At 43.6% G+C, this 27,992-nt stretch overlaps 2 protein-coding genes across 19 annotated transcripts in view; one reads left to right on the forward strand and one right to left on the reverse strand.

Moving 5' to 3' along the window:
• Positions 1-27,992, forward strand: part of LOC144821568 (E3 ubiquitin-protein ligase TRIM39-like) — a 1,056,022-nt gene that overhangs the window by 329,782 nt on the left and 698,248 nt on the right. For 12 of the 18 annotated variants that reach the window (XM_078678756.1, XM_078678763.1, XM_078678761.1 and 9 more), the window contains exon 2: positions 869-952. The exons of the other annotated variants lie outside the window; for them this stretch is intronic. The gene's annotated coding sequence lies outside the window, so the exon portion shown is untranslated. The remainder of the gene's footprint in view (positions 1-868; positions 953-27,992) is intronic. 18 annotated transcript variants of the gene reach the window in all.
• The window catches only part of LOC144821567 (matrix metalloproteinase-21-like), a 413,645-nt gene that overhangs the window by 155,866 nt on the left and 229,787 nt on the right, over positions 1-27,992 (reverse strand). Inside the window, exon 5 of the mRNA XM_078678754.1 lies at positions 25,816-25,957. Coding sequence (XP_078534880.1) covers positions 25,816-25,957 — 142 coding nt within the window. The remainder of the gene's footprint in view (positions 1-25,815; positions 25,958-27,992) is intronic.

The following is a 27,992-nucleotide window of genomic DNA, read 5'->3' on the forward strand; positions in this document are numbered from 1 at the left end:
CGCCATTTTCTAGAAGAAATTCGCGAAGATTCGTCCACCGGCGCCAAAGTTATTCCAAATAGAATGTTGCGGATTTCCTATGGAAACTAGGTTTTAACTATAACTACCTTATAGATATATATGTATGAATATATTTATACCTATACTCTTTTCGTACTGGGTATTGTAATTTTTATTCTTATTTATCTTGTATTATTCTGATGCCACTGCTCTCTACTCTTACACAAGCATGTGAATCTATGAAAGACACCCCAATACTGGAGAAGAACAAAAGTTACTTACCTGTAAACTGTGGTTCTCCAGTATTGGTGTCTTTCATAGATTCACTTGCAACCCATCCTCCTCCCCTCAGAGGCTCTCTTCTTCCCTTAGCTCCTTTTCACTCTTGTGCTATGAAAATCTGAGGGCCTGAGCCTCTGAGGAGAAAATTCTAAGAGGGTGCTGAGGCCTGATTGGCTGGAATTTAAACCAAAAACATAATGACTAGGATATATCATAGACGTGATATGTTGTCTATCTATGGAAAACTATGTTTTTTTCTTTCTATTATGCATATGTACTTATGTTATTGCTACATTGCTATGGTATGTAACGTAGGACTCCCACTTCGACGACGGGGAATATTCAAGCATGTGAATCTGTGAAAGACACCAATACTGGAGAACCACAGTTTACAGGTAAGTAACTTTTGTTCTTTTATTGTAGCTACATACTTATTTACCGGATCATCTTTGTGAGATAGATGGGAGTATGGATCAATTATCAGTTGCACTAGAGCTTGGATATGTTGAGCACCTATCCGCATTGAAAGGTGCTTGGGGAATTCAATACATATTGGCATAACCACTTCTCTTCTTGACATTTTTAGATTAAACTTGGCTGTCAACGGAGAATAGTCATTTGATATGGTAGAACCTCGTGGTTCTCAACAAGGGAGAAATGCCATGCTGAGGTAAGAATGTAATCTATGGGCCCTTCCATATTAACATGTCATTAAGTCTGCTGCACCAGTGTAACTGAAGTGTAGCGCCCCAGCCTTTGAGGCAGACATAGCTTCAGCTCTGTAAGAAACTCTGTAATTTGACCAATGTCGTAGACTTCTGGCACCCGGAAAAGGAAGCCAATGGCTTTCAATGAATCCCCAACACTCTCTTGTTCATGATCTTGCTGTAACCTCAAATTAAAATTTCCCAAAACTAATCTCAAACTCTGATATAACACTAAGATTTGTCTAATGTCTTATTCCAGTAATTCATAGTGAATTGACTTATACTTGTGTTCCCTCTGGGTAATGTATAAATATTCCGTAACCATACTCCCAACTGGTTTGCCGTAATTCAACGGATCTCTGTTAGCAGCATGGAACCACTCACTTTTCGTACGCACCCGAGTTACCCATTGGCAAATGCGCTGAAATCAGAGTAATTAACCCTCTCGAGTTGCACCCAAAACCATTTGGTAAACTTCAGAATAAATCTGAGTGAAACTGGGCAAGAACAGTTTTTCCCCCGACAGCCAGGTCTCCTGGAAACATAAAATTTTGAATTCTGACAGAAGTTTTTTTATTTGGTCAAATTTTAGATACGTCTTAACCCATACATAATCCAATCCAGTTAGGAGAAGCCTAATCAATATCACTTAACCTGGTAACTCCTGCCAAATTAACTCAACTGGATTGATTGGATCAAATCTATTAAAAATATTCATTGCTATAGTTATGTAGAGGTTATCTCTCCTAAATCCTACTGAACTATTTGATCCCTTGGTCTTACATTCCTTTAGAACCAAATGTATTTGTCTGACGTCCAGACTTGCATTATAATTTAGAAATGGTCCTGCTTGCAGGATAAGTTCTTCTGGGGGGATACAAGTTTTACACATTTCAAGGTTAATATTTTCCTCGCATCCTCTGTAGTTTTCTTTATTAGTCTAGGGAAAAATGTGACCACTTTTATTTCCTCTGAGGATCCCCGGCAAAGAAAAGCAAGTTGTTTCAGGTTGCTAAAGGTTCAATGTTTTAGAGCTGCACAAGTGTGGATGACCTCGGGTAACCGTGACCTCTTTAGTGGTCTCATCTTACTAGCACTCTTCTCTTGCTTATCAGTATCAAAATAAATTACTAACAGCTACTCAGATGGTTGCAAACCCACAGCATAAATAGGGTTAATAATTTTGATAATGTTGTTATTTGTATTCCGATCTGTTGTCCCAGACCATTCTGGTTTGTTTCCCTAGTCCCAATTGCATGGTATTAATACATTTTGTTTACTAATACCTTTGTTAGTGAATCTGCGATTGCCTGATAACTGTTCAACACCTCCAGGAAACTTGTTAGACTTGAGACCTAAGTTTCCGACTTGCTTCACCATTTGAGAGGAATTTTCTAAATTATGTTTTAATGGGGTAGTACCCTACCTGCATATATCCCAAAAACCTTGTTCTCTTTACTAACTACAACTGTTAGTAAACAGAACAAGGTTTTTGGGAAATATGCAGGTAGGGCACTACCCCATTAAAAAATAATTTAGAAAATTCCTCTCAAATGGTGAAGCAAGTCGGAAACTTAGGTCTCAAGTCTTACCCTTGTTTGCAAGCTAATAACCTTAAGTATTATCACCCTTAAATTATTCTTTTGTGTCCCCCTATGCACCCTGGATTTTTCACCCCTTTGTTCTAGTTTTGCTTCCCCCTTCGCACCGGAGCCCTTCTTCTATAAATAAAAAAAAAACCAGTCTCCCCTTTTCCTCATTGGGACTTCAGGCACAGAACTGTTGTGGCCCCACTTGCGTCTGATTCATTTACCAATTACATATTGGTATAAGTCATTTGCAGACCCCACTGGCCGCACTAGGGAGCAGAAACATTCATTGTTGCCTTCTATTCCAGTGCAATACAGTTGAGATACCCAGTTTGTTTGTGTGATTCATGAATATTTGCCACCGTTGCTTCCAGAATCCTGTGCAGATGCGTCTGCATCAGTAATATCGACAATAGATACCCCATGTGCTTCAGAAATATCCACATTTGGTGCTAAAAGCTAATTTGACGTATTCGATGGGAAGTTCTTTTTGAAGCAGTTAATGTCTTTCTTGCTTTCATAAGAGCAGTACTCCCTGATACTTTAATTCCCTGTAACGTGCATCATTGGTGGTCTAGCATAATGTTTAATAAAAACATGTAAAAAAATAATATACATATATATATATATATATATATATATATATATATATATATATATATATATATTTCTATATATATATATTTATATATATTTATATATATATATATATATATATATATATTTATATATATATATATAACTGTGTTTGTCTTCGACTTCTCGGAAGAAAGTGTATCTAAATATAATTTTCGGCGTTTCTGGCAGATTTGAGGCATTTGTGGTAATCTCGATGCGAATGCATTGTTTTGAACAACACCCATGTGAGGGTTAATGAAACATTTGTCTATTTTCCCTGCCCTACGGATCCACAAGCAATCTACATGTCTCTGATAGCTAAGAGAAACATAACCACAAGAACAAACAACATTTTACATCCGGGGTTGTTAGGAATATCACTAGTGTATAGGGCAGCGCATCTTGATGCTTGAAATGCCCATAACAAGCCATTAAATCTTGTTGGAGGGTCAGCTTAGTGCTTATTCTATACACCCTGATCTCTATCGATATCGATGCCATTGTCACTCTAATCTTATGGGTTCCCAGCCATCTCCAAGTCTCTCTCGTTCGATTATCTCCATCTCTCACTGTTTCATCTTCTGTTTCAGTGTCTGTCTTTTAATAATCTCAGCCTCTCTGTCATATATACACCTCTCTATTACATCAGACTATGCTTTCTGCTCCTCTTCTCATACTCCTTTGTATGACTTATTTTACTCCTATATCAGTTTTTCTTTCCTTTTGGTCCCATTTATTGCTTTCACTTCCCGTCACCCTTTTCTTTCACATTATCATCAATTTAATCATTATCTGGCTTGTTTATCTTGATGTCTTATTGTGGTTTGTCTTTTACACGTATTTTTATTCATTTTTTTGTTCTTTTTTCCTTCTTTTAATGTTCATTTGCCTGTGCTGATTCCTCTTTCCCTCTTCAGCCTGCACTTTTCTCCGTATTTTTGTGTATTTTTTCTTTTTCTTCCGTTTTCAGACATCATTTTATCATGGACACTTATTTTTTTGCTTAATTTTTTACCTTTACTCACACTGTCTTTTTATCACTTTTTCCATTAGACTTCTTTCCATTACAGTAAATTTCAAAAGCCTCTTCCCAGCTAAACTCCTTTATTTTCTTCCTTTCCTTTGTTCCGCATTACTCTTCATATATCCACACCCTTTTTATATTTCTCTGTAAGAAAAATATTGTTTATGTAGGATCAGCCCACTCCCCCCTGCAATCCTTGCACTGATTCTGCTGGATTTCCATCTCGGAAGTACACTGGGCTTTGCTGACCACGCCCCAGTACATGCGCTCTGACCCCTTCAAACCGTATGTGCTACTGGCTCATACCTAATTGGCATATTTAACTTGCATGTAAGTCCCTTGTATATAGTACAAATGTACGCAGGGCCTTTCTGCCACCACTGCAGTGACAAAGTGAAAACATGGTCCTAGGTCTGTCAGTGCAGCCTAGTTGGGCAGGTGTTAAACTGCCAAACTGACATCACAATAAACCCTTTATTCAGTATTGGGGTATCTTTCAAAGATTCACATGCCTGAATCATTCCCCGTCGTCGAGGCGGGAGTCCCACGGTAAAGATATATACAATAGCAGTGCCTAAAAAAAAACCTTGTAGTAGGCTGGAGAAAGGTATAGGCCTAAACTTGGCCCAAAACTTTGCAGCCTATCTACCTCTTTTTGTAAAAAGAACTGAAGTAGTAGCACCAGCCAATCGGCTGTCACCACCCTCTAGAACCTTCCCAGCTCAGGCAGTTCCCCTCAGATTTTCACCGCACTTCATGTGGAAGGGAGTCTCCCTGAGTGCCTACTCAGTTTTTTTTGTTTTCTCTTCAGGATGTCTGAAAAGAAGGCTCTTTTCAAAGCTTGTGGGACCTGTTTTAAGAAGATGGTCCATGTGGATGACTAGCACTCCGACTGCATCTACTGCCTGCATCCCTCACACATTGTGAAGGAGTGCAGAATCTGCCGCACCTTCCCTGCCAAAACCATCAGGGACAGGGAGGCAAGGGTTCTTTTATGGCTTAAGTCATCTTCCACTGATGATGAAGACAAAGCCTCTACTTCCAGTAAGAGAGCCAGATCCCGAGAAGGCTCTTCTCCTGAGAGAAAGAAGAAATATAAACTTTCTCAGAGCCCTTCAGAACCCTCAAGGAGGTCATCGTCTCCATCAGTACACTCATCTACAATTGTGAGTACAGCCCAGACTTATACTGTCACTCTGGTGTCTGCTCACACTACAACTGTCACCTCTACTTCCTCAATTTCTTCTGCTACGGTGTCCACAGCTGCTATCACCACCCCTAGGGTGTCAGCTAAGGTTTATTCTACAAAACCTGCCACGTCGACGCCATCATCAAAGTCATTGTCGACTAGAGCCCCGTCGTCGTCGAAACCGTCATCGTCTAAGAGCCCGTCGACGGCCCCGTCGACAGCAACTCCGTCGATGAGAAAGTGACAGCCTCGTCGACGAAGGATTCGTCGACGAAGACACCATCAACGGCCTCGTCGACGAAGACTCCATCGACGGGCTCGTCGACGAAGGATTCGTCGGCAGCCCCCTCGTCTACAACACCGTCGACGGCAAAACCGTTGACGGCCCCGTTGACGGTGAAACCATTGATAACAATCCCGTCGACGATGCCACAATCCATAACGACGAGTTCAACTGTGGCGATTACATTTGCACAGCTGATGAATAAGACACCTATATCAAGAGTGCAATATACACATTTTCAAATGAAATCTTATCATAGACAAGACTATTCTCGCATCTCTCCACTTCTACCATCACACATTTTAGAAACATATGTGGAGGAGGATTCTGATGAGGAAGAAGATGATGAGGGTCCCTTTGGGATTGCAAGTCACCTTTCACAATTACACATCAAATATCAGGAGGAGGATGAAGAGGATGTGCAACAACATTATTATCAAGGAGACGTATCAACGCCTTATTATGCTCAATCAATAAGTCCTCCACGTTCCGAAGACGCAAGTCATCTTCTTTAGTTTAAGACTTGCAAGCCATGTTGGCAGACTCTCGCCAAAGATTTCCACCTACGCCAGTGGCAACTATTGTGCCTCCTGTACCAGTGGATGTACCACGGCCTCCTTCACCAGAGATTCCAGTGTCGCCAAGACACACTACTGTCCCTACGCCACAGGAGGTTATTGATACCTCATCTTCAGATGATGATGGGACAGAAGAAGGCGAGTTGGCTGCGGACAACACGCCTACAGATACATGGGATGTCTATATAATCCCTATGCCTTCACCGCCAGTACCACAGCCCTCAGATTCTCCACCGGAAGATATTGGTGGATTTCATAACATCATGCAGCGGGCTGCTGCACGTTTTCAACTGCCTGTGACAGTAGAGCAGTCAGACTGTTTCTTGCATGACTTCAAGGAGGGATACAGAAAGATTACCATGGCAATACCAATTATTGACTATATATGGAAGGAAGGCCTTAACATCATGAAAACCCTGGCTTCTATTCCGGCAGTCCTTCGTCGGATTGAAAAGAAGTATCGAGCACCATCGGATACTCCCTCTTGTCTTTTGGGACACCCTCGTCCAGACTCCGTAATCTCTCAGGCTGCACAGCAGAGATCCAAGAATCCTTCGACTCAGATTTCAACACCCCCTGACAAGGAGGGCAGGAGGCTGGATTTGATAGGGGAAAAGTTCTCCACGAATGCTGCAGCATCCGTTAAAGCGGCTAATTCCCTGGCAATTCTTGCCTTCTATGAGCGACAAATGTGGTCGGACCTGTCGGAATTAATACATTTACTACCTGAAGATCGACAACAGGAAGCGCACAAGATAGCGCTCGAAGGAGAGAGGGCAGCATCGGAGATCATTGACTGCGCCTTAGACGTCTCTAACACCAATTTCAGACAATTAGCAGGAGCAGCAGTCCTCAGGCGACAAGGCTGGCTCAAGGCTATCTCCTTTAGGCCAGAGGTTCAAGCAAAAATTATAGATATGGCTTATGATGGTGATTCACTTTTCGGTAAGCACATAGACGATGCTTTACAAGCGATTAAAAAGGATATGGACACTGCCAAATCTCTTGGTACTCTTCAATATAAAAGAGGATCCTTTAGAGGGGCAAGAGGCCGTGGATTTTCCTCCACAGGAAATTATCACAACCAGCAAAATAGGCAGTATCAGTCTCAGTACAAACAACCGTACTATCAATCGTCTTACAGGCAACTTACCTCTGGTAATTTCTCTCGTTCGGGAGGAAAACGACGATCAAACAATCAAGGACGTGATTCCAACAAGCGTCAATGAGTATTGCCGGACGCCAGTCCATCATTCTTCCCTCCCTGTTGGCGCGAAAATTTCCGCATTTTACCAACAGTGGCGGAGTATAACTTCAGATAAGTGGGTTCTAGATCTGGTTAAGAATGGACACACTTTGGAGTTTCTGAAGAAACCACCAACAACACCGCCCAAGGGTCCCCCTCCCCCTCGTCTTCACTTACTCTTCAAAGAGGCCTTAAAGATGTTGCACAAGAATGCGATAGAAAAAGTTCCCACCTCTCAGAAAGGGAAAGGATTTTACTCTCGCTTCTTCCTCATAGAGAAAAGATCAGGAGATTGGCGCCCAATCTTAGATCTGCGCAAGCTCAACAAATATCTAAAGAAACAGAGTTTTCGCATGGTGACGCTGACAGATCTCCTGAACTGTCTCAACAAAGGGGACTTTATGGCTTCTCTGGACCTAGAAGACGCCTACTTTCACATCCCTATTCACCCAAAACACCGCAAATACCTGAGATTTACAGTGGCTGGCGTCCATTTTCAATTCAAGGTGCTCCCATTCGGTCTAAAGTCGGCACCAAGAATATTTACGAAGTGTTTAGCCCCAGTTGCTGCCGCTCTGAGGTCACAGGGAATAAAAGTCTTCTCGTACCTGGAGGACTGGCTGCTAAAAGGTCCATCAGTGAACTCCACAAAGGAAGCGGTCAAAAGCTCCCTCTTTCTATTCTCAAATTTGGGACTCGCCCTCAATTCAAACAAATCTCAATTGCAACCCCGTCAGGTATTAAACTTTCTGGGAGCATTACTGGACACGTGCTGATGCAAAGCGTTCTTGACTCAGGAACGACAAACCAAACTACTAAAGCTGGTGAAACAAATATCGGCAAGAAGGTCACTTTCGGTCCGAACATATGCTTCCCTTCTAGGGATGTGTTCGTCTGCAATCAGTCTAGTCCCAATGGCAACACTCAGAATGAGGCCTCTGCAGGAGGAATTAAACCGACAGTGGCGGCAGGTAGACGGCTCGTTCGAGGATCGCTTAAAGGTAACATCCAGAATGAGGCGAGCCCTTCTTTGGTGGTCGAAGGAAGACAATCTGTCACTGGGCCTCACATTTCTCCAGACCATGCCAGATTTTACCTTAACAGACGCTTCCATGGAAGGTTGGGGAGGTCACCTCCAGGACCTCCAAATTCAAGGTCGATGGTCTCACGAGTATCGGCAGAAAAACATCAACAGCCTGGAGTTGAGAGCCATTTTTCTATCTCTGCAGGCTTTCCTTCCAAGAATTGCGAAATCCTCAGTGCTGGTGTGTACGGACAATACCACCAGCATGTATTATATCAACAAACAAGGGGGAACAAGATCTTTCTCCCTTTCGCAAGAGGCTCAAGAAATGTGGGAGTGGGTCATACGACACGGCATATCCCTCAGAGCGGAACATGTGAAGGGTATTCAGAACTCTCTAACCGACAACCTCAGCAGGTCTCTCACAGGTTACCACGAGTGGGAGCTCGAGCAAGATCAAGTGGACAGGATCTTTCAAACATGGGGCACACCAACTCTGGATCTGTTCGCGACATGACAGAACAACAAATGCCTGTACTTCGCCAGCAGATTTCCTCGACAAGGGTCAAGGGGAAATGCCCTGTTGATGAGATGGTCCGGAATCTTTGCATACACCTTTCCTCCGATTCCGCTTATTCCAAAATTACTGCAGAAAATGAAAAGGGAACATTGTACTCTTCTCCTAATTGCTCCTCGCTGGCCGAGGCAGTACTGTTTCCAAGAACTGCTTCTTCTGTCTCGACAACCTCCACTTCGTCTCAGACCGACCATGTCGATGCTGACAAGGGAAGGAGGCCAGATTCTGCACCTGGATCCTCAATCGCTTCACTTGCACGCCTGGCTCCTGACTTCCTAGAATTTAAAGATCTTAATATTTCTACAGATTGCAGAGCAATTTTAACTCAAGCCCGTGCTCAAAGTACCATCAGAACATACCGTTTTAAGTGGAAACGATTCTGTAGCTGGTGTGAGACAAATAATGTTCATCCGCTCCAAGCTCCACCAGAGGACATACTACCTTACCTGCTGTCCTTGGCCAAGGTAGGTCTAGTTTTCTCTTCTATTTAGGTACATCTGGCCGCTATCTCCAGGTTCAGGAAGAGTTCCAACAAACCATCACTGTGTTCTTCCTCATTAATAACACAATTTCTTAAAGGGTTATTTCGAGCTTTCCCTCCAGTTCGACCTCCACCTCCTGAGTGGGACCTCAATATTGTTTTATCTCTCTGTTAAGGAGACCATTTGAACCTATTCACAAAGCGGAGCTGAAGTTTCTAACTTGGAAAGTAGCTATCCTGCTAGCCGTCACTTTGGCCCGTAGAGTTAGCGAGATGCAAGCCTTCACGATCACAGAACCTTTCTTACATTTCACTAAAGACTATGTAACGCTAAGAACGAATCCAAAGTTCATTCCAAAAGTACCATCGCAATTTCACATTAATCAGCCTGTAAAACTAAAGACCTTTTTCCCGGACCCTGTAACTCCAGCAGAAAAGACATTGCATTCCCTGGATGTGAAACGGTGCCTTAAGTTCTACCTGCAAAGAACTAAAAGCATACGTAAATCTAACCAGCTATTTGTTGCTTATGGACAAGCCACACTGGGGCAGGCTGTAACGAAAGCGACTATAGCCAGATGGCTATCTTCTGTAATTATCTTTTGTCACGAAAAGGCTAACAAACCCCTGACAAGAAGGGTTAAAGCGCATTCTACCAGAATGATGTCAGCATTACTGCCCTATTCGCTGGAGTGACGCTGGAGAACATTTGGCGAACTGCTACGTGGAAGAGTGTCCACACCTTTACGAAGCACTACCGCTTGCAGTTGGCATCTCACGATGATACAGCAGTGGGGGAAGCGGTGCGGCAGCATCTTCTTCACTAAGGTTAGACATTTATAGTCTCTCTCATTATTTGGGATGTTTAAACCATATTTCTATTCACTGTACTTTTTTCTGTCCTTTTCAAATGCTGTCTTATTTTATACTGTATTGTATGAAGGTTTTTTGCTGCATATGTTATGTAGACATGTATAAGCTCTATAACCTTCCAGGTTGCGTGGGGATAGGTACAATCTCTTTTGTCTCCCACCTTCCTCTAACGACCGATATAGTCTTACTGCTTCTTACTCTGATTCAGGCATGTGAATCTATGAAAGATACCCCAATACTGGATAAGAAAACAAGTTACTTACCTGTAACTACAGTTATCCAGTATTGGTATCTTTCATAGAGTCACATGCACCCACCCTCCTTCCCAACAGGGCAGTTCTTTTTTACGGATACTTACTTCTCACTTGTGCTGGGAAAATCTGAGGGGAACTGCCTGAGCTGGGAAGGTTCTAGAGGGTGGTGACAGCCGATTGGCTGGTGCTACTAGTTCAGTTCATTTTACAAAAAGAGGTAGATAGGCTGCAAAGTTTTGGGCCTAGTTTGGGCCTATACCTTTCTCCAGCCTACTACAAGGTTTTTTTAGGCACTGCTATTGTATATATCTTTACCGTGGGACTCCCGCCTCGACGACGGGGAATGATTCAGGCATGTGAATCTATGAAAGATACCCCAATACTGAATAAAGGGTTTATTGTGCATGTCAGTTTGGCAGTTTAACACCTGCCCAACTAGGCTGCACTGACAGACCTAGGGCCATGTTTTCACTTTGTCACTGCAGTGGTGGCATAATAAGTGCTGTAGTCCCCTGGTAACAACTAACAGAAAGGCCCTGCGTACATTTGTACTATATACAAGGGACTTACATACAAGTTAAATATGCCAATTAGGCATAAGCCAGTAGCACATACGGTTTGAAGGGGTCAGTGCGCATGTACTGGGGCGTGGTCAACAAAGCCCAGTGTACTTCCGAGATGGAAATCCATCAGAATCAGTGCAAGGATTGGAGGGGGGGGGGTGAGAGGGGGAGTGGGCTGATCCTACATAAACAATATTTTTCTTACAGAGAAATATAAAAAGGGTGTGGATATACGAAGAGCAATGCGGAACAAAGGAAAGGAAGAAAAAAAGGAGTTTAGCTGGGAAGAGGCTGTTGAAATGTACTGTAATGGAAAGAAGTCTAACGGAAAAACTGATAAAAACAAGTGTGAGTAAAGGTAAAAAATTAAGCAAAAAAATAAGTGTCCATGATAAAATGATGTCTGAAAACGGAAGAAAAAGAAAAATACAGAAAAATACGGATTAAAAAAAGTGCAGGCTGAAGAGGGAAAGAGGAATCAGCACAGAAAAATGAACATTAAAAGAAGGAAAAAAGAAAAAAAAATGAATAAAAATATGTGTAAAACACAAAACACAATAAGACATCAAGATAAACAAGCCAGATAATGATTAAATTGATGATAATGTGAAAGAAAAGGGTGACGGGAAGTGAAAGCAATAAATGGGACCAAAAGGAAAGAAAAACTGATATAGGAGTAAAATAAGTCCTACAAAGGAGTATGAGAAGATGGGCAGAAAGCATAGTCTATGAATCTATGAAAGATACCAATACTGGATAACTGTAGTTACAGGTAAGTAACTTGTTTTCTTATCCAGGCCTGGACCTTCCTACTTAATACTTAAAATATAATTATATATTATAAAAAATATGCATTTTTAATAAAGCTATAGTAGCCTATAAGGGATGGTGCTAAATATTACTAAGCATTTACAACACAATAGGTGTTACATTAGTGAGAGCTAGAGCTAATGGCGTTGCAAATTACGTTTTTAATTATTTTTTTTGCAGTGCACTGATTATTTAACCTATGTAAAGAGATAGGAAAGAAAGGGGATGGAGAAGAAACTGTGAAAAGCAGAGGTGGTGCGAGTAGTGCTTACACTGCTGCCATTACGGTTGTGCCATATTAACACTGGATCTGTCCCATCACTAATACTGGGAAACAAAACACGGACTGTGCATCAATTTAAAGTTGCACCAAACAGTGCAGCGCCCTCAGGAGTCTGCCATGAACAGTCTAAAGATGGGAAGCAAATGAGTAGGAGCTGATTAGAGACACTTTTGATATGCCGCATACTTAAAACAGAAACCCACTCTGGAGAGTGACATTGTTGCAGGAGGAAGGAAAGGCGGGCCCTGTGCTGCAACATAAAGCGTGGCGACCATGTTTTTAATATTAAAGCGGGCACTGTGCTGAAAGCTAAAGAGCCGCACCCGTGCATATTTAAGTTTGTTTGAAAACTCCATGTGTCAAAAATGCTCCTATCAGTCGCTTAAGCCCGCGAGGCCGTCCTCCATTGTTGGTGATAAGGAGGCGTGCTGCTTACAAAAAAAGTGCGAATGATGAGATAATAGAGTTGTGCGAGGCGCACTGCTGCCATTTTTTTTTAAGATAATGGCGGCGTGCCGCGCTATTTAAAAAAAATGGACTATTGAAAAAATAGTTGGGCAAGCCACCCAGAAGAAAAGCAAGATGCTGCCTCCTATGTTGGTGATAAGAAGACATGCTGTGCTCTTAAAAATTGAATAATGAAAATATAGAGCTGTGAGCACCATTGTTTGAGATTAAGGGTGGCATGTTGTGCTACTAAAAGAAAAATCAAATATTAAAAAATAGATGTTGGTGAGCTGCGCAGAAGACGAAAAAGGCGCAGCCGTCATTGTTAAGATGATGAGTCGTGTGCAGTATTACTGTGCAGTTAAACCGCAGGGTGGGTAGCAGAAGCGGGAGAGCATGACCAGCCTACAACAACAGCTAGGAGAAAGTCATTAATAAAATAGTGCTCAGGGAAGACATGGCTTGGCAGTTCGGGCTGGACTGTTCCCATGAGGCACAGGGTCAAGACTGATTTGCATATGGCCATGTCTGAACTGGGGTGGCTTGGTGAGCAAAATAACGATGGATTAAACCTAGATCTGTGACTGGGGTGAATGTTTTGCCATTGTGCAACATTCCGTCCATCATCTTGTTTGTTTTGCCAAACTGTAAATGCAACATACTGAATGAAATGCACATGTAATGGGCAGTCCTCAGGGGAGCTTACAACAAGAGAAAAGGCGGTACTAAGGAGGGACTACTACGCCTATTAACCAATCAAAAACCACCATTTACAAAGGACTGTAACAGGAGCCAATTGAAAACATGGGTGGAAAGTGGGTGGAGCTTAAAGTCCATACCTGAATACAGCATGTCTCGAAGAGACTGCGCAGGCACTGCCTAGCCTAGACCTTAAAACCCAATAGGCAGGAATGAGGGAAGCAATAGAGGAGCTGGGGTCAAAGACCAACAGGCAAGATACTAGAGCTGGGGTGTGATGGCGAGGCAGCACCAGGTGGGGAGATAGCAAGAAGTCACATGTACTTTCCATGGAATGATGACAGCCAAAAAAACAAGTACTAGCAAAGCCAATAGGTCTGGACTTAATATACTGATGCATGTAGCATTAGCCTAGTATACTGATGGAGAAGTGTGGCTCAATGGTTAGAGCGGCAGACCCTGATGCAGAGGTCTGGCCCAGGACCAGGGTTCAATTCCCGCCTCGGCGGGTCTTGGGCTCAATTTCCTCGGACCTGATAATTCTCGCCTCGGTGCCTATTCTAATCATAGGTCCCACTCTGCAACTCTGGGCAATAGCTTGCTTAATCTCCACAACGGCCCCAACAGCGCTGGGATGCCTGGCTTCACCTTGGGGGCGCCCAGGAGTTGACATTTCACAGGGAAAGGCCAGGAAGGGTTCCACAGCCGTATGCGTACAGCGCCAGGAAACCCCAGTTGGGGTATAAGTGCGCTTTACAAGTACAAATTCATTTCATACTGATGCACACAAGAGATTTCTGGCAGAGGAGAACAGACAGGGCTATAGTTGTAAAGTAGTCCATCATGCCGTTCAGTGCAAGCACTTAAGAGAGGTGGGCGTACATCCAAATAGCCCTAGCAATAAGTGAGAGATGGAGTCTGTGCTGAGCAAAGGCATGACTGGCAATGTCTCAGGCCAATGGCTAAAAAAGGCTCGGTGAAGAAACGCAATGCTTGAAGGGGACAGACCCAAAGCACCCCCCTCTAAATATTGTTAGTAATAGTTTTGTCTGATAGCTTCGCTGTCAAAAACAGAACAAATAAAGTCGTTTTCTGAATGTAAGTAATGGAAGATGTCTGGAGGAGGGACCCCAAACAAGAATAACTGAATAATATGTAAAAGGCACTCGATGCTGCAGCTAGCAGAGTTTTCTTCTCAGGCTGAGGCATGAAGTGGATTTTCCGCCTGCCAAAGAAATCTTCCACTATTCTGCCAACACCCAAGACCTGTACTATTCAAACATGAACACCCAGGGTTACCTCAAAGGCTTCACAGGCAACTGCAGAAAAGAGATTTCATAGTAAGACATAGATGTTTCACTTTGCATACTGCAGTGCTGCAAAGGATGCAGGGGTCAATGGCTGGGGAATAGGGTTAAAATATCAGCTGTTCTGACGTGAAGGAAATGGAGTTTTTTTTGTCCAGAAATGCATTTCAGCACACATGTGCTGCACTTTACATATCATGACTAATGACAGCGTTCACCCTTCGTCAATACGCTAAATCATGTATAGTTCATATGCAACCACCCTTCTGAACGATATAAACCTTTCTTCTTCTTTTCCCATCTTGAAAATTGACAACTGCCAATACTTTTGTATTGTAATTGTATTGCAATTTCCTTTGTATAGGGCTTACTAACCCTGACAAGGTGTCAAATCGCTTTTTCGGCGAATAGGACGCTGCTCCGAACTCCTAAAGGATTATTGGTGAATTACTATAGTGAAATATTAAAGACATTTGAGTGGTGGATATGTTAGTCTGTTATTTGGATTGAAAAGGATAGTGGAGGGATAGAAGTGGGAAAAAAGTTTGCATTTATATAGTGCCTGCTACCTATGATGGGGTGTTGAATCGTTTTTCAGCCAGTAAGACCCTACTCCGGAACCCATAAAGGATTAGTGGTGAATTAGTATAGTGAAATATGAAAGTAATATGAGTGGTGGATATGTTAATCAGTTATTTGGATTGAGAAGGATAGTGGGGGGACAGAAGAGGGAAAAAGGTTTGCATTTATATAGCGCTTGCTACCCTTGATAAGGACTTTTTGGCTAGTAGCATGCTACTCCGGAACCCATTTTCAATGTAAAGTTGGACCACCCCCTTCTGACAAAGCAGCCCCTCCAACCAACCCCCACCACCCCTGTACCTGCTTTTTACTGCTTTGGTGTTACAGAGGCTCGCGACATGGAGAAAAGGAATGAAAAGTGCCACTTTTGGACAAATATTCCCCATTGTCTTTCTTGAATGTGCAGGTGTTTTTCAACTTGTACAATTTGCATTGAGCACACTAAATACCCTAGATTTACATGTTTGAGTGTAGAGAACGTGTGCAAGTCCTGTGAACCGGACTGCACTGTGTATTTCAACAACGCTTCACAAGAGTGGCCTGGCCGCGAGGCATTGGATTGCTGCGTTGTAAAGCTGGGGCCGCGGCACTGCCAAACCATTGGTGTGGGGGTATGCTGTGGTGGTAGCCAACGATCACTAACGCGAGACCAGGCGCACTGCACATCTAGGCCTTGCAGGGCAGTGGTAGGAGTCGCAGCATCGTTCATGTGGTGCATTGCTGCACTGTAATGGCTGGCAAGTGTTCCTGCACTCCCAGAGATGCACTCTATTGGTGTTAGGGAGGTTTTGGCTTTATGGCCAAAACTGCTACTTTGGAGCTGGGGAGCCAAGTTCGAGCCTTGGCGTCAGCTCAGCATCCTGTGATTTAGGGCAAATCACTTACTCTCCCTGCGCCCACCAAAAAATGAATGTGTCCTTGTGTAATATAACTGGCGCTCATGTAAAGCGCTCCAATACCTTCGGGTCAACCTTGCGCTGAATAAATCTGCAAAAAAAAAAAAACTGGTAAGGTCAGTGTCCTATAACTGAGCAGCTCGTGGCTCTGCAAGGCCAGTGCTGCACTGCAACTACAGAGTCCAGTGGCACTGAATTCTGTCCCTGCATATGTCCTGGTGACTTGTCAGCTCAACCTTGCCTGCTTCCTGAGGAAAACAAACACAATCAGACCCGGTCCAGACCCTATCTGACTAAACCCGCTCCATCCTAGTAAATCCTCAGCTATTCACTCGCTTGAGTCCAAGATAAAGACAACAAACTAGCAGGCAGGGAGGGATGAGCAATGGAGACGGACCATCCCAGAATGCACCTTATACTCACCCGTCGGGCACTTCATTGAGGGAACATTATAAGTGCATCTGAAGGCCGAGCTCCAGACCTGCGTTTCTTTTTAGTAAAACGCATAGGTTAATATAAGACACTATGAAATGCATTAGGCTAGTTTTAGAGCACTTATTTACTGTCTGCTTTAACCAGGTGTTGCCCCAGTATTTGAACTTTCATAGATTCCCATAGCTTGTATCATTCCCCGTAGTCGGACTGGGAGCCTCGGTAAATAAAAAAAATACCATTGCAGTAGGTACAAACGAGAAAGAAAGGCCTAGGCCTCATCTCATTTTGTAGCATATCCACCTCTTTTTGTAAAAGAGACCAAAAACTTGCAACAACCAATCAGATTAGCCTCACCCCATAGAACTCTCCTGAGAGAACCTCAGAGCCTCAGATTTTCTACCGCATATTGTGCTAAGGGAGTCTCTACTGAGCTCTGCTCAGATTTCTCTTCAATTTTTGGATTTCAACTGTATTCTTTTCAGGAAGGTTTTCCCCTTTTTTCATCATCAGACATGGAGAAAAAAGGCCTTTTTAGAGCTTGTGCTACCTGCAGTAAAAGGAGGAGTTAGATGAATGACCCTCCTAAAGATGGCATTTATTGCCTGTATCCGGACAACAAGTTCTAGGTAAGATACACATAAGGGTCTGTGAGGGCCGTCTTTTTACCTGGTTCCAGAAGCTAAAATCTAGAACAGATCCAGTCTCTAGTATGACAGTGATGAGGCCTTGTCTGCTGTGTCTTCGTGAAGATCTGAGAAGGAATACGATCTCACCCTGTTTCTTGTGAGCAGCGCACACAAAACGCCTTCAAAAGACCTCCCATGGGTCTGACAGGCGCAGTCCAACTAAATCTCCTCACTGAGGTGTAAAGGAGAGGAAGGGACTTACAAAGGAAATTCCTCAAAAAGCCTCTAAAAAGACCCCCCGGGGGTCTGACAGGCGCAGTCCACCTGAATCTCCTCACCGAGGTGTAAAGGAGAGGAAGGGACTAATAACAGGAGAAACTGGTGTGATGGAGTCTAGCTAAAACCTCCTCTCTTGTGAGGAACGACAGGAGAAAAAAGTACCCATCGTCGATGAAGATGACTGAATTGACGACGATGACAGTGTTGTCGACGACGACGGTAGTGTCGACGACGGTAGTGTCGACGACGGCAGTGTAGACGACCACAGCGTCGGCGGATATGAAAAAAAAAAAAATATATATATATATATATATATATACATATATATATATATATATTTCTACAGGAGAAGAGAGAAAGTGCGTCATGACTCTTGAAGTCACTTCATCTAGCAGGGTTACCCCTCAATTACCCTCGCACCTCCTGCAAGAAGATGACTGGGATGAGGATGGTCCTTTCGGTTATGCCCATAGCCCTTCGTCACTGCGCGTTAAGTGCCACGAGAAAGATTCTAAAAAGTGATATGAAAGGGGAATAAGTTTATAATCCTCTCCAGGACTACCATAGAGATTATCAAGGAGAGTATGATCTGTATCTGTATGACCTCCTTGTTTTCGGGATTGCAGTGTATTCTGTTAGACTTTAAAACTGAGGTTTCCAACATCAATTGCAGCTCCGGAACGGGACTCAGTCCCATTGTCCTCAAAGGAGCGATGGAACAGGTCTCTCTCTGTCTCTCTCTCTCTCTCTCTCTCTTTCTCTCTCTCTCTCTCTACGGGTAGATGGTTTCTACTCATGGTTCTTTCTAGTTCAAAAGACCGTAGAGAAGTGGCATCCTATTTTAGACCTGAGGGAGCTCAACACCTATTTCAGCAAGATCTCGTTTCGGATGGTTTCCTTACAGGACATTTTGTGCTCCTCAATCCTGGAGGTTACATAGTCAGCCTGGAACTCGAGGATGCATACTTTCATGTCCACATTCACCCAGCACAAAGGTAGTTTTTTACGCTTTACAGTAGCCAAAAGCCACTTCCATTTCAAAGTCCTGCCTTTCGGACTCAGATCCACGCCGCGGATATTCATGGCCCCAATCGCAGCGTTTCTCCGAAAACAAACACTAGAAGTGTTTCCTTATCTGGACGACTGGTTGGTGAAAACACCGTCTTCTCTGACAGCATCGGAAGCAGTCGAAAGTGGATTCGACTCTTCAATCATCTGGGACTTCAACTCAACAAGGAGAGGTCAATTCTCTGTCCTTCCAGGTCGGCCAAGTTTATGGGGGCTGTTCTGGACACAGCTTGTTGCAAAGCTTTTGTATCAGAGGAAAGAGAGCACAAACTGATAACCTCCGCCCGTCGATTACAAGCAAGACGGTCTCTACCTGTTAGCCTTTACAAATCTCTTCTAGAATCGATTTTATCTTGCAATTACTTAATTCCGCATTGCAGGCTAGGAATGTTCCCCCTCTGCAAGAGCAAGAGCAGCTGAACTTGCAGTGGCGTCAAACGGAAGGCTTTTTTCGACGATAAAATCATCATTACTCCTCTTATGAAAGTAGCGGCCAGCTGGTGGTTGGTCAGAGAAAACCTCTCTCAGGGTCTCACCTTCACAGTCACTCCAGCTCCCCTGATACTTACCACAGACACCGCTCTGGAAGGCGGGGCCTTCAAGTGTGCGGCCACGGGCGGCCCGAGCAACGCCTTCTCCACATTAACCTTCTGGAGCTCAAGGCGATTTGTCTAGCTTTACAGGTTTTTCTTCAGAGAATACGGATCTCCACCGTCCTGGTCCGTACAGGCATTATGTGAACAAACAGGGTGGAACGAGCTCTCAACTTCTTTCAAAGGAGGCCCAGGAGATATGGGAATGGGCAATTCTCCAGAAAATTCGCTCTCTCAGCAGAGCATCTCCCAGGTACCCTCAACACGACAGCAGATGCATTGAGTCATCTGAAATCGGTCTGTCACGAGTGGGAACTGGATCAGGACACACTCAACAGGGTCTTCATACGTTGGGGCACTCCATCCATAGACCTGTTCCCCTCCCCAGACAGGAAATGCCGGTTCTATACAAGCAGGGGTCACCATCGCGGCTTGTTGGGGAATGCTCTTTCGATGGGCTGGTCAGGCGCATTTGTTTATGCTTTTCCTCCAATTCCTCTGATTCCAAGGCTGCTCACTAAACTCAAGACGGAACCCTGCACAATGATTTTATTTGCACCAGCGTGGCCTCACCAATTCTGGTTCACAGAGCTTCTCCTGCTCTCTCAGGATCAGCCGGTTCACCTACGTCCCATTACATCTCTATTGACAATGTCCCAGGGCCAGGTGGTGCATCCCATCCGGGCTCTCTCCAGTTGACAGCGTGGATCCTGAGCACCGAGAATTCCAGAGTTTAAATATCCCTCAGGAGTGTAAAGAAATTTTAGCTCAAGCCTGTGCACCAAGTTCAAATAAGACCTATCGCGCAAAATGGAAAGGTTTCTGCTTGTGGTGTCACCGAGAAAACCTCCATCCGTTCTCTTCTGTTCCTCATCAGATATTGCCTTACATCCTATCTCTTGCCAAATCAGGCCTTGCACATTCCTCCATGAAGGTTCACCTGGCGGCTATTTCTAGATTCAGGCGGACAGCCTCTGGTCCGCTATAATTGTCAAACAATTCCTAAAGGGTCTTTTCAGGGTTTTCCCTCCAGTTTGGCCTCCGTCTCTAATGTGGCATCTCAATTTGGTTCGGACTCATCTCATCAGTGGAGAAGTGTGGCTCACTGGTTAGAGGAGGCAGACCCTGATGCAGAGGTCAGACCCGGGACCAGGGTTCAATTCCCGACGCGGCAGGGTCTTGAGCCCAAATGTCCACGGACTCGATAATTCTCGCCTCAGTGCCTACTCGAATCATGGGTTCACACTCTGCAGCTCTGGGCAATAGCTTGCTTAATCTCCACTACGGCCCCCCCCCCGCGGCGGGATGCCTGGTCTTCACCTTGGGGATACCCAGTAGGGGTAATCTCGCAGGGAAAGCCAGGACGGGTTCCCAAAGCAAGCTCTAAGAGACCTGTCGGTGATTTGGCGCTATATAAATCGAAATTAACATAACATAACATAACATCAGACCTCCGTTCGAGCCTGTTCACAGAGCGGATTTAAAGTTTTTATCGTGGAAGTTGGCTCTCCTCTTGGCTTTGATGTCAGCTAGGAGAGTTGGGGAACTGCAAGCTCTCTCCATTATGGAACCCTTTTTACAGTTCAAAAACGACTCTAATTCTAAGATCAAATCCAAAATTTATTCCAAAGGTCCCTTCGGATTTCCATTTGAACTAGCCTGTAGTTCTGAAAGCTTTTTTCCCTCGACCCACGTCTCCAGCAGAAAGGTCTCTACCTTCCTTGGATGTCCAGAGATGTCTCAAATTCTATCTAGAACACACAAAGGATTTCAGAAAATCCTCTCAACTCTTTGTGACTTACAGTGCTCCTCGAAAAGGGTTTCCCCTTTAAAAACAAGGAATCTCACGTTAGATTTCAAGTGCAATTCATTGTTGCCACCAAGCGGTGGGTAAGCCGCTAGAAAGACATGTACGAGCTCACTCCACGAGATCAGTTTCATCTTCTGCTGCTCTCTTTGCTCGAGTTCCTATTAAGGACATTTGTAGGGCAGCTACATGGAGCAGTGCCCACACGTTCACAAAGCATTAGTGCTTGGACTCTTCCACGAGTGAGGCGGCAGTTGGACAAGCAGTCCTGAGTACTCTCTTCCAATGAGCGGTGAGCTTTCCCTTCTATCCCTCCTTCCGATGATTGCACATTTTGTATCTGATAATGTTTACTGACTACTGTTTCAATGTTTTTTTGCTTCTTATAACAGTATGGATACTAATGTATTTTGATGCTTATGTCACAAAATGTGCTTTTATTGCTTACTGCTAGCTATTCTGATAAAAGCTATGGGAATCTATGAAAGTCCCAATACTGGGGCAAGAAAACAAGTTACTTACCTGTAACTTTGGTTCCCCAGTATCGGTAACTTTCATAGATTCCCATGCTCCCACCATCCTCCCCTGGGAAAGCTCAGCCTTCAGCAGATGTGGTTACTGTTACACAACGGCTACGAACATCTGAGGCTCTGAGGTTCTCTCAGGAGGGTCCTATGGGGTGAGGCTAATCTGATTGGTTGTTACAAGTTTTTGGTCCCTTTTACAAAAAGAGGTGGATATGCTACAAAATGAGATGAGGCTTAGGTCTTTCTTTCTCTTTTGTACCTACTGCTATGGTATTTTTTATTTACAGAGGCTCCCATTCCGACGACTGGGAATGATACAAGCTATGGAAATCTATGAAAGTTACCAATACTGGGGAACCAAAATTACAGGTAAGTAACTCGTTTTCTTTTATTTTGTACTTCCTTTAACATGATTTGTCGTATTTGGGATGGGGAGGCAAGCTCTTTGTTGGCACTAGTCCTAGACTAGCAACCTTCTTCATATTACATTTGAGTTGACAATAATTATACCCGGGGTGTTGACTCAGGAGGGGTTCCTTGCACTGGGGGATATGAGTCGCTAACACAGCTGTTCGGGGTCCTGACTGGGTGCTTCACCTGCAGTTCACGGGGTTCAGGGCCCTCGCCACTGATCTGTGTACTGACTCGCTTGTCCAAAATGATCTCCAATTTCCATGAGTGTGGCGGGGGTGGGACCCCAACGCTTCTGTTAAGGTTGCGCCCAGCCGAGTGGCTGAACTGGATGCCCTGTGTGGGGGCATCTAAGGTAAACGTTCTGCCACAGGTTTGGGCAGAACACAGATGAGTTGAACAGACACAGACTTGTTCCCGAAGAAGCAGGGCGGTCCTGTTGCTGTTGCCAAGAGGTATGTGGCAGTGCTGCAAAAGCATTTTGCTGTTACCAGTGAGAAGGAGGAGTGGGGTACAGGGTAGATTAGCGGAGGTAGTGGTACCAGTTCAAAAAGAACAAAAGTTAACTCAGATCGAGAACAACGCAGACGCCATTAGGGATGGCAATTTTCAGGAAGAACTACCATAAGAGGAGGATTTCGAGTGTGCCAGTGGCATGCACACGCACGAAAATAAATATACCCAACAATAGTAGCGCTTTAGAGATTCCCATCCCGGATCATATTCATTATTTGTTATTCTTCCAAAAGAAGTCATAACATTACAAAAAAACTTCAAACAGCATTTTACATTTATCAACATGATTACACTTAAAAACATTTTATATATTAGAGAGTCATGGACATCGGGGGTCACCTGTCATTACAACACAAAAAGCAAGCAGCAAGTAAGTGACAAACAAATAAGGCAATCCTAAGCAAAGGATGTCAGACTCCACAAAGTAGATACAGCAGACCGCCTACAGGGCAAGCACTGCTTAGGCTCAACCTAAAAAGGACATGTTTATTCATGTTTCACATGTCCTGTCTGTCAAAAGTCGCAACTGATGTTTTCACTGTAGTAAGGATGGTAGTCCAACTGGCTAACATGGAGCTACACTAACCCATGCAGTAAGACCACTAAACATAGTACCCGAGTTATCAAGTTCATTGTTACCTTAAACTCAAATTATTGCTGACGGCTGATTTAAAGTTGCTTCTAATGCCCAGGTGACTTTGGAAAGTCACTACTTTTGTGGCCCGAAGTTGTAGTAGCTGTTCTGATTAACTACAGAAATTGTCATCTGAGACAGCCTGCTGCCCTCCTGCCAGTAGGAGTGAAGTGCTCCCAAGAACAAGGAACAAAAGGCCTGTTGGTGGGAGGAGGTGTGAACACTTCCCGGCAGGATGGCCAAAGTGCTGTGGCCGTATGTGACCCATTTTCAGAGAGGCAGCCAAGTGAAGTAGTGTGGCTCACTGGTTAGAGGCGGCAGACCCGAGAGCAGAGGACGGCCCGGGACCAGGGTTCGATTCCCGGCGCGGCAGGTTTCTGGACCAGGGTCAGCGGACTCGATAATTCTCTCGCCTCGGTGCCCACTCTGATCAGCGTTCACACTCGGCAACTCTGAGCATTAGCTTGCCTCATCTTCACTAACGGCCCCACCAGACCGCCGGGGATGCCTGGTCTCACCCTGGAGATACCCATTAAGGGACCATCTCTCAGGGAAGCCAGGAAGGGTTTCGCAGCGGTCGAAGCGCCTTGGGACCCTACGGGTAAGTAGTGCGCTATATAAATGCCTATACATACACACCTGTGATAGGTAGTAGCCTTCCAGAGGAGGAAAAACCTGTTGCACAATCGGTTTTCCAAGAGGGGTGTCTCATTCTACTGGCCATGCCTCAGGGATTTGCCTGTAGCTCTGACCCTGGGAAGCAGGGTTTGGATTTGGGCCGAGATGTACTGTGGGATTGTTTTGTACCAATCCCCCCGGAAGTGATACAAGTTGGGTAGGTTTTCCACATGGAAATTTTGCCTCAATAGTTAGGGAGACCACCCCTCCCACAAATTTGAAATTTGCATAAAAGTGGCACCCTCGCTTTCAGCCCAACACTGCTAGACTCGTGGGAGACAGAAGAAAGACTTCATCTGCTGAACATGTGGCCTTAAGAAAGGAAGGCTGCACCAAGAAAGACAGCACCTGCTGAACCAAGACACAACTTCAGTGAATGAACGGCTGCTCCTGATGTTGACTTCTTGGAGAGAGATGCCAAAGGATAGACCTGCTCTCACTCATGCCAAGGACCAGTGAGTGGACTGCAAGGGCTAGCTGGCCAGCTTCCTATTGAGCTTCAGTGACACAACAGCTAAAGAAGCCCTGCAAAGTTCCCAGCTGACTAGTCGTCACTTGAATTGCCTGGACTCCTCTCGTGTCGTCTGTGAGATCGAGTTCTAGCCCCAAGAGGTACCCTAGATGCCCCCAACCCTGGATCCTTGGCTGGTGCTAGAGCGTACTGTTTCTCCCCACAGAACTGCTTAGTGAGTCAATGAAAAAAGATCATTTTTTTTAGGTTCGAGTCTTGTACACTACAGCAACAAGGCTCCCCACCAGACAAATGGACTTCGCCTATCCTTCAACAACGTACCTAATGCCAGATTCAAGATGCAGAGGAGCCTGTCGAAGAGAAAAAGAACATTACAGGTTTCTAAGTGTGAAGTTAAAAGCTTATCTGGAACCAATCAGACCCCTGCATCCGACCCACACTGTATCACAGGCGGGCTGAAACTTTGATTTTGACTCGGACATTTGCATTTGAGGGTCATAAACTAGCACTAAATGCAAACATCTGTGATTTACATAACCTTTTGGTGTGAATTGTAGTGATTTATGAAAAACTTACAAACATCATGGCTCTGGTTCCCTTCTTCAGATCTTTGTCAGTTGGATGTTTATTTAAAGATACAAATCTTTACAATGTTTATAAATTGGAGTGAGATCTTTATTGTTGTTTTTCTTATTAACTGTTTTGGTGCTGATAATGCTTTACACATGTTTTCCTTTGAGATAAACCTGGCTTCTCTGTGCCACAGCTACCCAGGACTGAGCTAAGGTGTGATTTAAAGAAGCCTAACTGGACCTGATACTGAATAGTGTCATTCCTTGGTGATGTCACACAACCACCCTAATTAATATTCCACATTCTCTTTTTCTCTCTAGTGTGTTTGGCTTCTTTATCCCCCCAAATCCACTGGGCTGTCATGTATTGCTTTTGCACTGCTAACTTTTAAGTTTTGTCTCAAAATCTGTGAATCAAATATAAAAGTTAAGAGGGGACATTAATAACAGTTACCAGTTGTCCCAGATTCAACACCCCATTAGAGGTGCTGGAGGTGAGCGCTGAATCTCTGGACTATGATAGTTGCAAAACATCACCAGTAAACAGCCTTCCTTTTTCTGTGATTATATTTTATGTAGGTACATCGCATGATAGTGTGATGAGAATTGTTATGCATTTTGTTACATTCTAGGCAGATATGTCATATTATGTCTTGTCATCACTTTCTGCATCTCATTTATATAGATAGAGGATGTGCCATCACTTTCGATATAGTTGTGTCAGGTGGTGGAGTGTGTCGGGTTTCTGGGGTTCTTTCAGTTGCCTTCTGGATGTAAAATTAATATGAACTACAATCGAGCCTCGTAGGCTTATCCATGGAACTTCCAGTTAAAATAATCCCGATGTGAAATGATGAAATGTTAATCCTGCAAAAGCACTCTTACCGTAGATCTTTTGGATGGCATTCCTGTCCACTCTACTCAGCTCAACTTTACTGTTGACTGGGATATAGTTCGGCTGCATGATTGAGCCCATCTGGTTCACATGACTCAGCCCCAAAACATGACCAATTTCATGTACTGCTACCTGCAAGCAAAATATATGTATGGTAAGACTTGTGCATTGTGTTAGAGAGCAAACTGAAACTATCAAACTGTTCTTCTTCCACTCCTTTTTCCGTGTACCAAGCAGCAAAATGTGGCCTGATGGTTCTACTTATTTGATATGCATTGAAGGTAGCACTGTGATATTGAGCTCTAAAGCTCGGCTTGTTGACAATCAACTCTCAAAGATCCTTCCCGTGGATTCTACTGACAGTTATCACTTAAGCTAATTTTTAGACTTTCCATTGACACCTAAATGTTTTGCCATGTACTTATGGTGCCCTCGTTTATTTCTTTTAGATGGAGGTAATGGGACATCTGCCAAAAAACTATAGATATCCCGTGCCCCTGCACGTTCTTCACCCTATTTAGAATGCGTGGGGGAAGGTCATACCCGTGGCAGAGCCACATTCAGCTCAGCCTCAAGTCAATGGCACTGGCGAAGAACACCTGCAGATATTGGTAAACTTGCCCATATTTCCCTTAAACTTAACCTTTGGGACAGGCCTCCTAAAGTGTGGAACAGCCTTCCAGTCCCCATCGGAGCCTCCTCTTTTCTTTAATTCCTCAAGAAGCTGAAGACATGGCTTTTCAATTGAACAAATTACAATAGGCAGGGCTAGTCACACACCTGCTCAGTACCAGGACACCCTTGTGATTGATAGTGTGCTTTACAAATACACATAACATTACACAACACAACGTAACATAATATGACATATAGTCACAATAGGCCTGAAAACCTGTGTTCTCTGTCAGGGAAATGTTGACTATAGTCATAAGCACTGAATTGTTTCACCCATGCATAGGATGCGAGAACACTCTTTTACAAAACATACATCAAACTTTCCTTTTTTTCAGTAAAATAAAAAAAGTTTTAAAAATATTAATAATTGTGCATAGCGAGCTGCATTGGTCAGTTCTAAATAATTTTCTTTAAAAAACATAAAGGCAATTCAAGTCTCGAAAAATCCACTCGCCCACTTGCAATAGCGAGTGAGATTTTATCAGGTCGAGTTATTTTCAGCATTTACTCGTCTGTGCTGGGGAGTTAACAAGCTGAAAGGAACAGTTGCTCTGTTCATTCAAAAATTAATGTGCTATAAAAAGCCTTTAAATCTTGTTTGCCTTGACACATTTGCTGTCTGTTCAAGCAGAGAGGTCAAATGTCAGTTGTCTTTTTACTAATTGTTGCTTTTCTGTTCCTGGAAAATTGTGTTTCATTTTCTCTCTTTTATTATGGTTATTGCTTTTTGTCAAGTGAGTTATCTGACAATAATTGTGAATTGAAAGGCTGTAAATTGCCAGGTTTTCTTTCTAACATGACATTTAAACAGCTGCTAAATGAAGAGTACAAGTATTGAAAAATATATCCGGAATTATGAAAGCCTTTTTTGTAATTCAGAAGTGTGATGCAAATAAAGATTTACATAGGAGCAAAACGAATCTGAACACTTTACTTTGTGATATGCAAATAACAAATATTTACAGACACTCTATTCCCAGACATTGTCACTATTTAGTTTTAAAACCACATCACTAGGAAATTCTGTTGCCTTTTCACTGTACAATCTGCTGATTGCAAATGACAGTGTGGTGCTACTTTATACTTTAGTTATGTATGTATTTATTAAATGTGACAGTTTTTAAACGTGAGTTGAGAAACATTCCTGCCCCCCACTGATGACAATGCGGTTAATGAACTCAGGCAAGACAGTGGTCATATGTAGCATATATGTGGCTAGATTTGTATTGTATATGAAGCAAAAGTTTAGTCTATTGTATCAAACAAAAGAGTTTTCTGTGCATTAGACATGCTGAACTTGCGTATTTGAAGGTGCTCTCAGATGTGATAAAGAAGAAAATGGCGTTTCAGTGAATTAAAATACTTGCCCAGGGTCCCATACTTTGAAACCAGTTTAAGGGTTATAAGGCATTATAATTAGATCTAGTAGATTATTTAAGTCACTAGACCTGCAGGTCTAGTGACATTTTTAGGAGTTTTCGAGGCCTGCAAT

Source organism: Lissotriton helveticus, chromosome 2_2 (assembly GCF_964261635.1).
Source record: "Lissotriton helveticus chromosome 2_2, aLisHel1.1, whole genome shotgun sequence".
NCBI classification, from domain to species: Eukaryota; Metazoa; Chordata; class Amphibia; order Caudata; family Salamandridae; genus Lissotriton; species Lissotriton helveticus.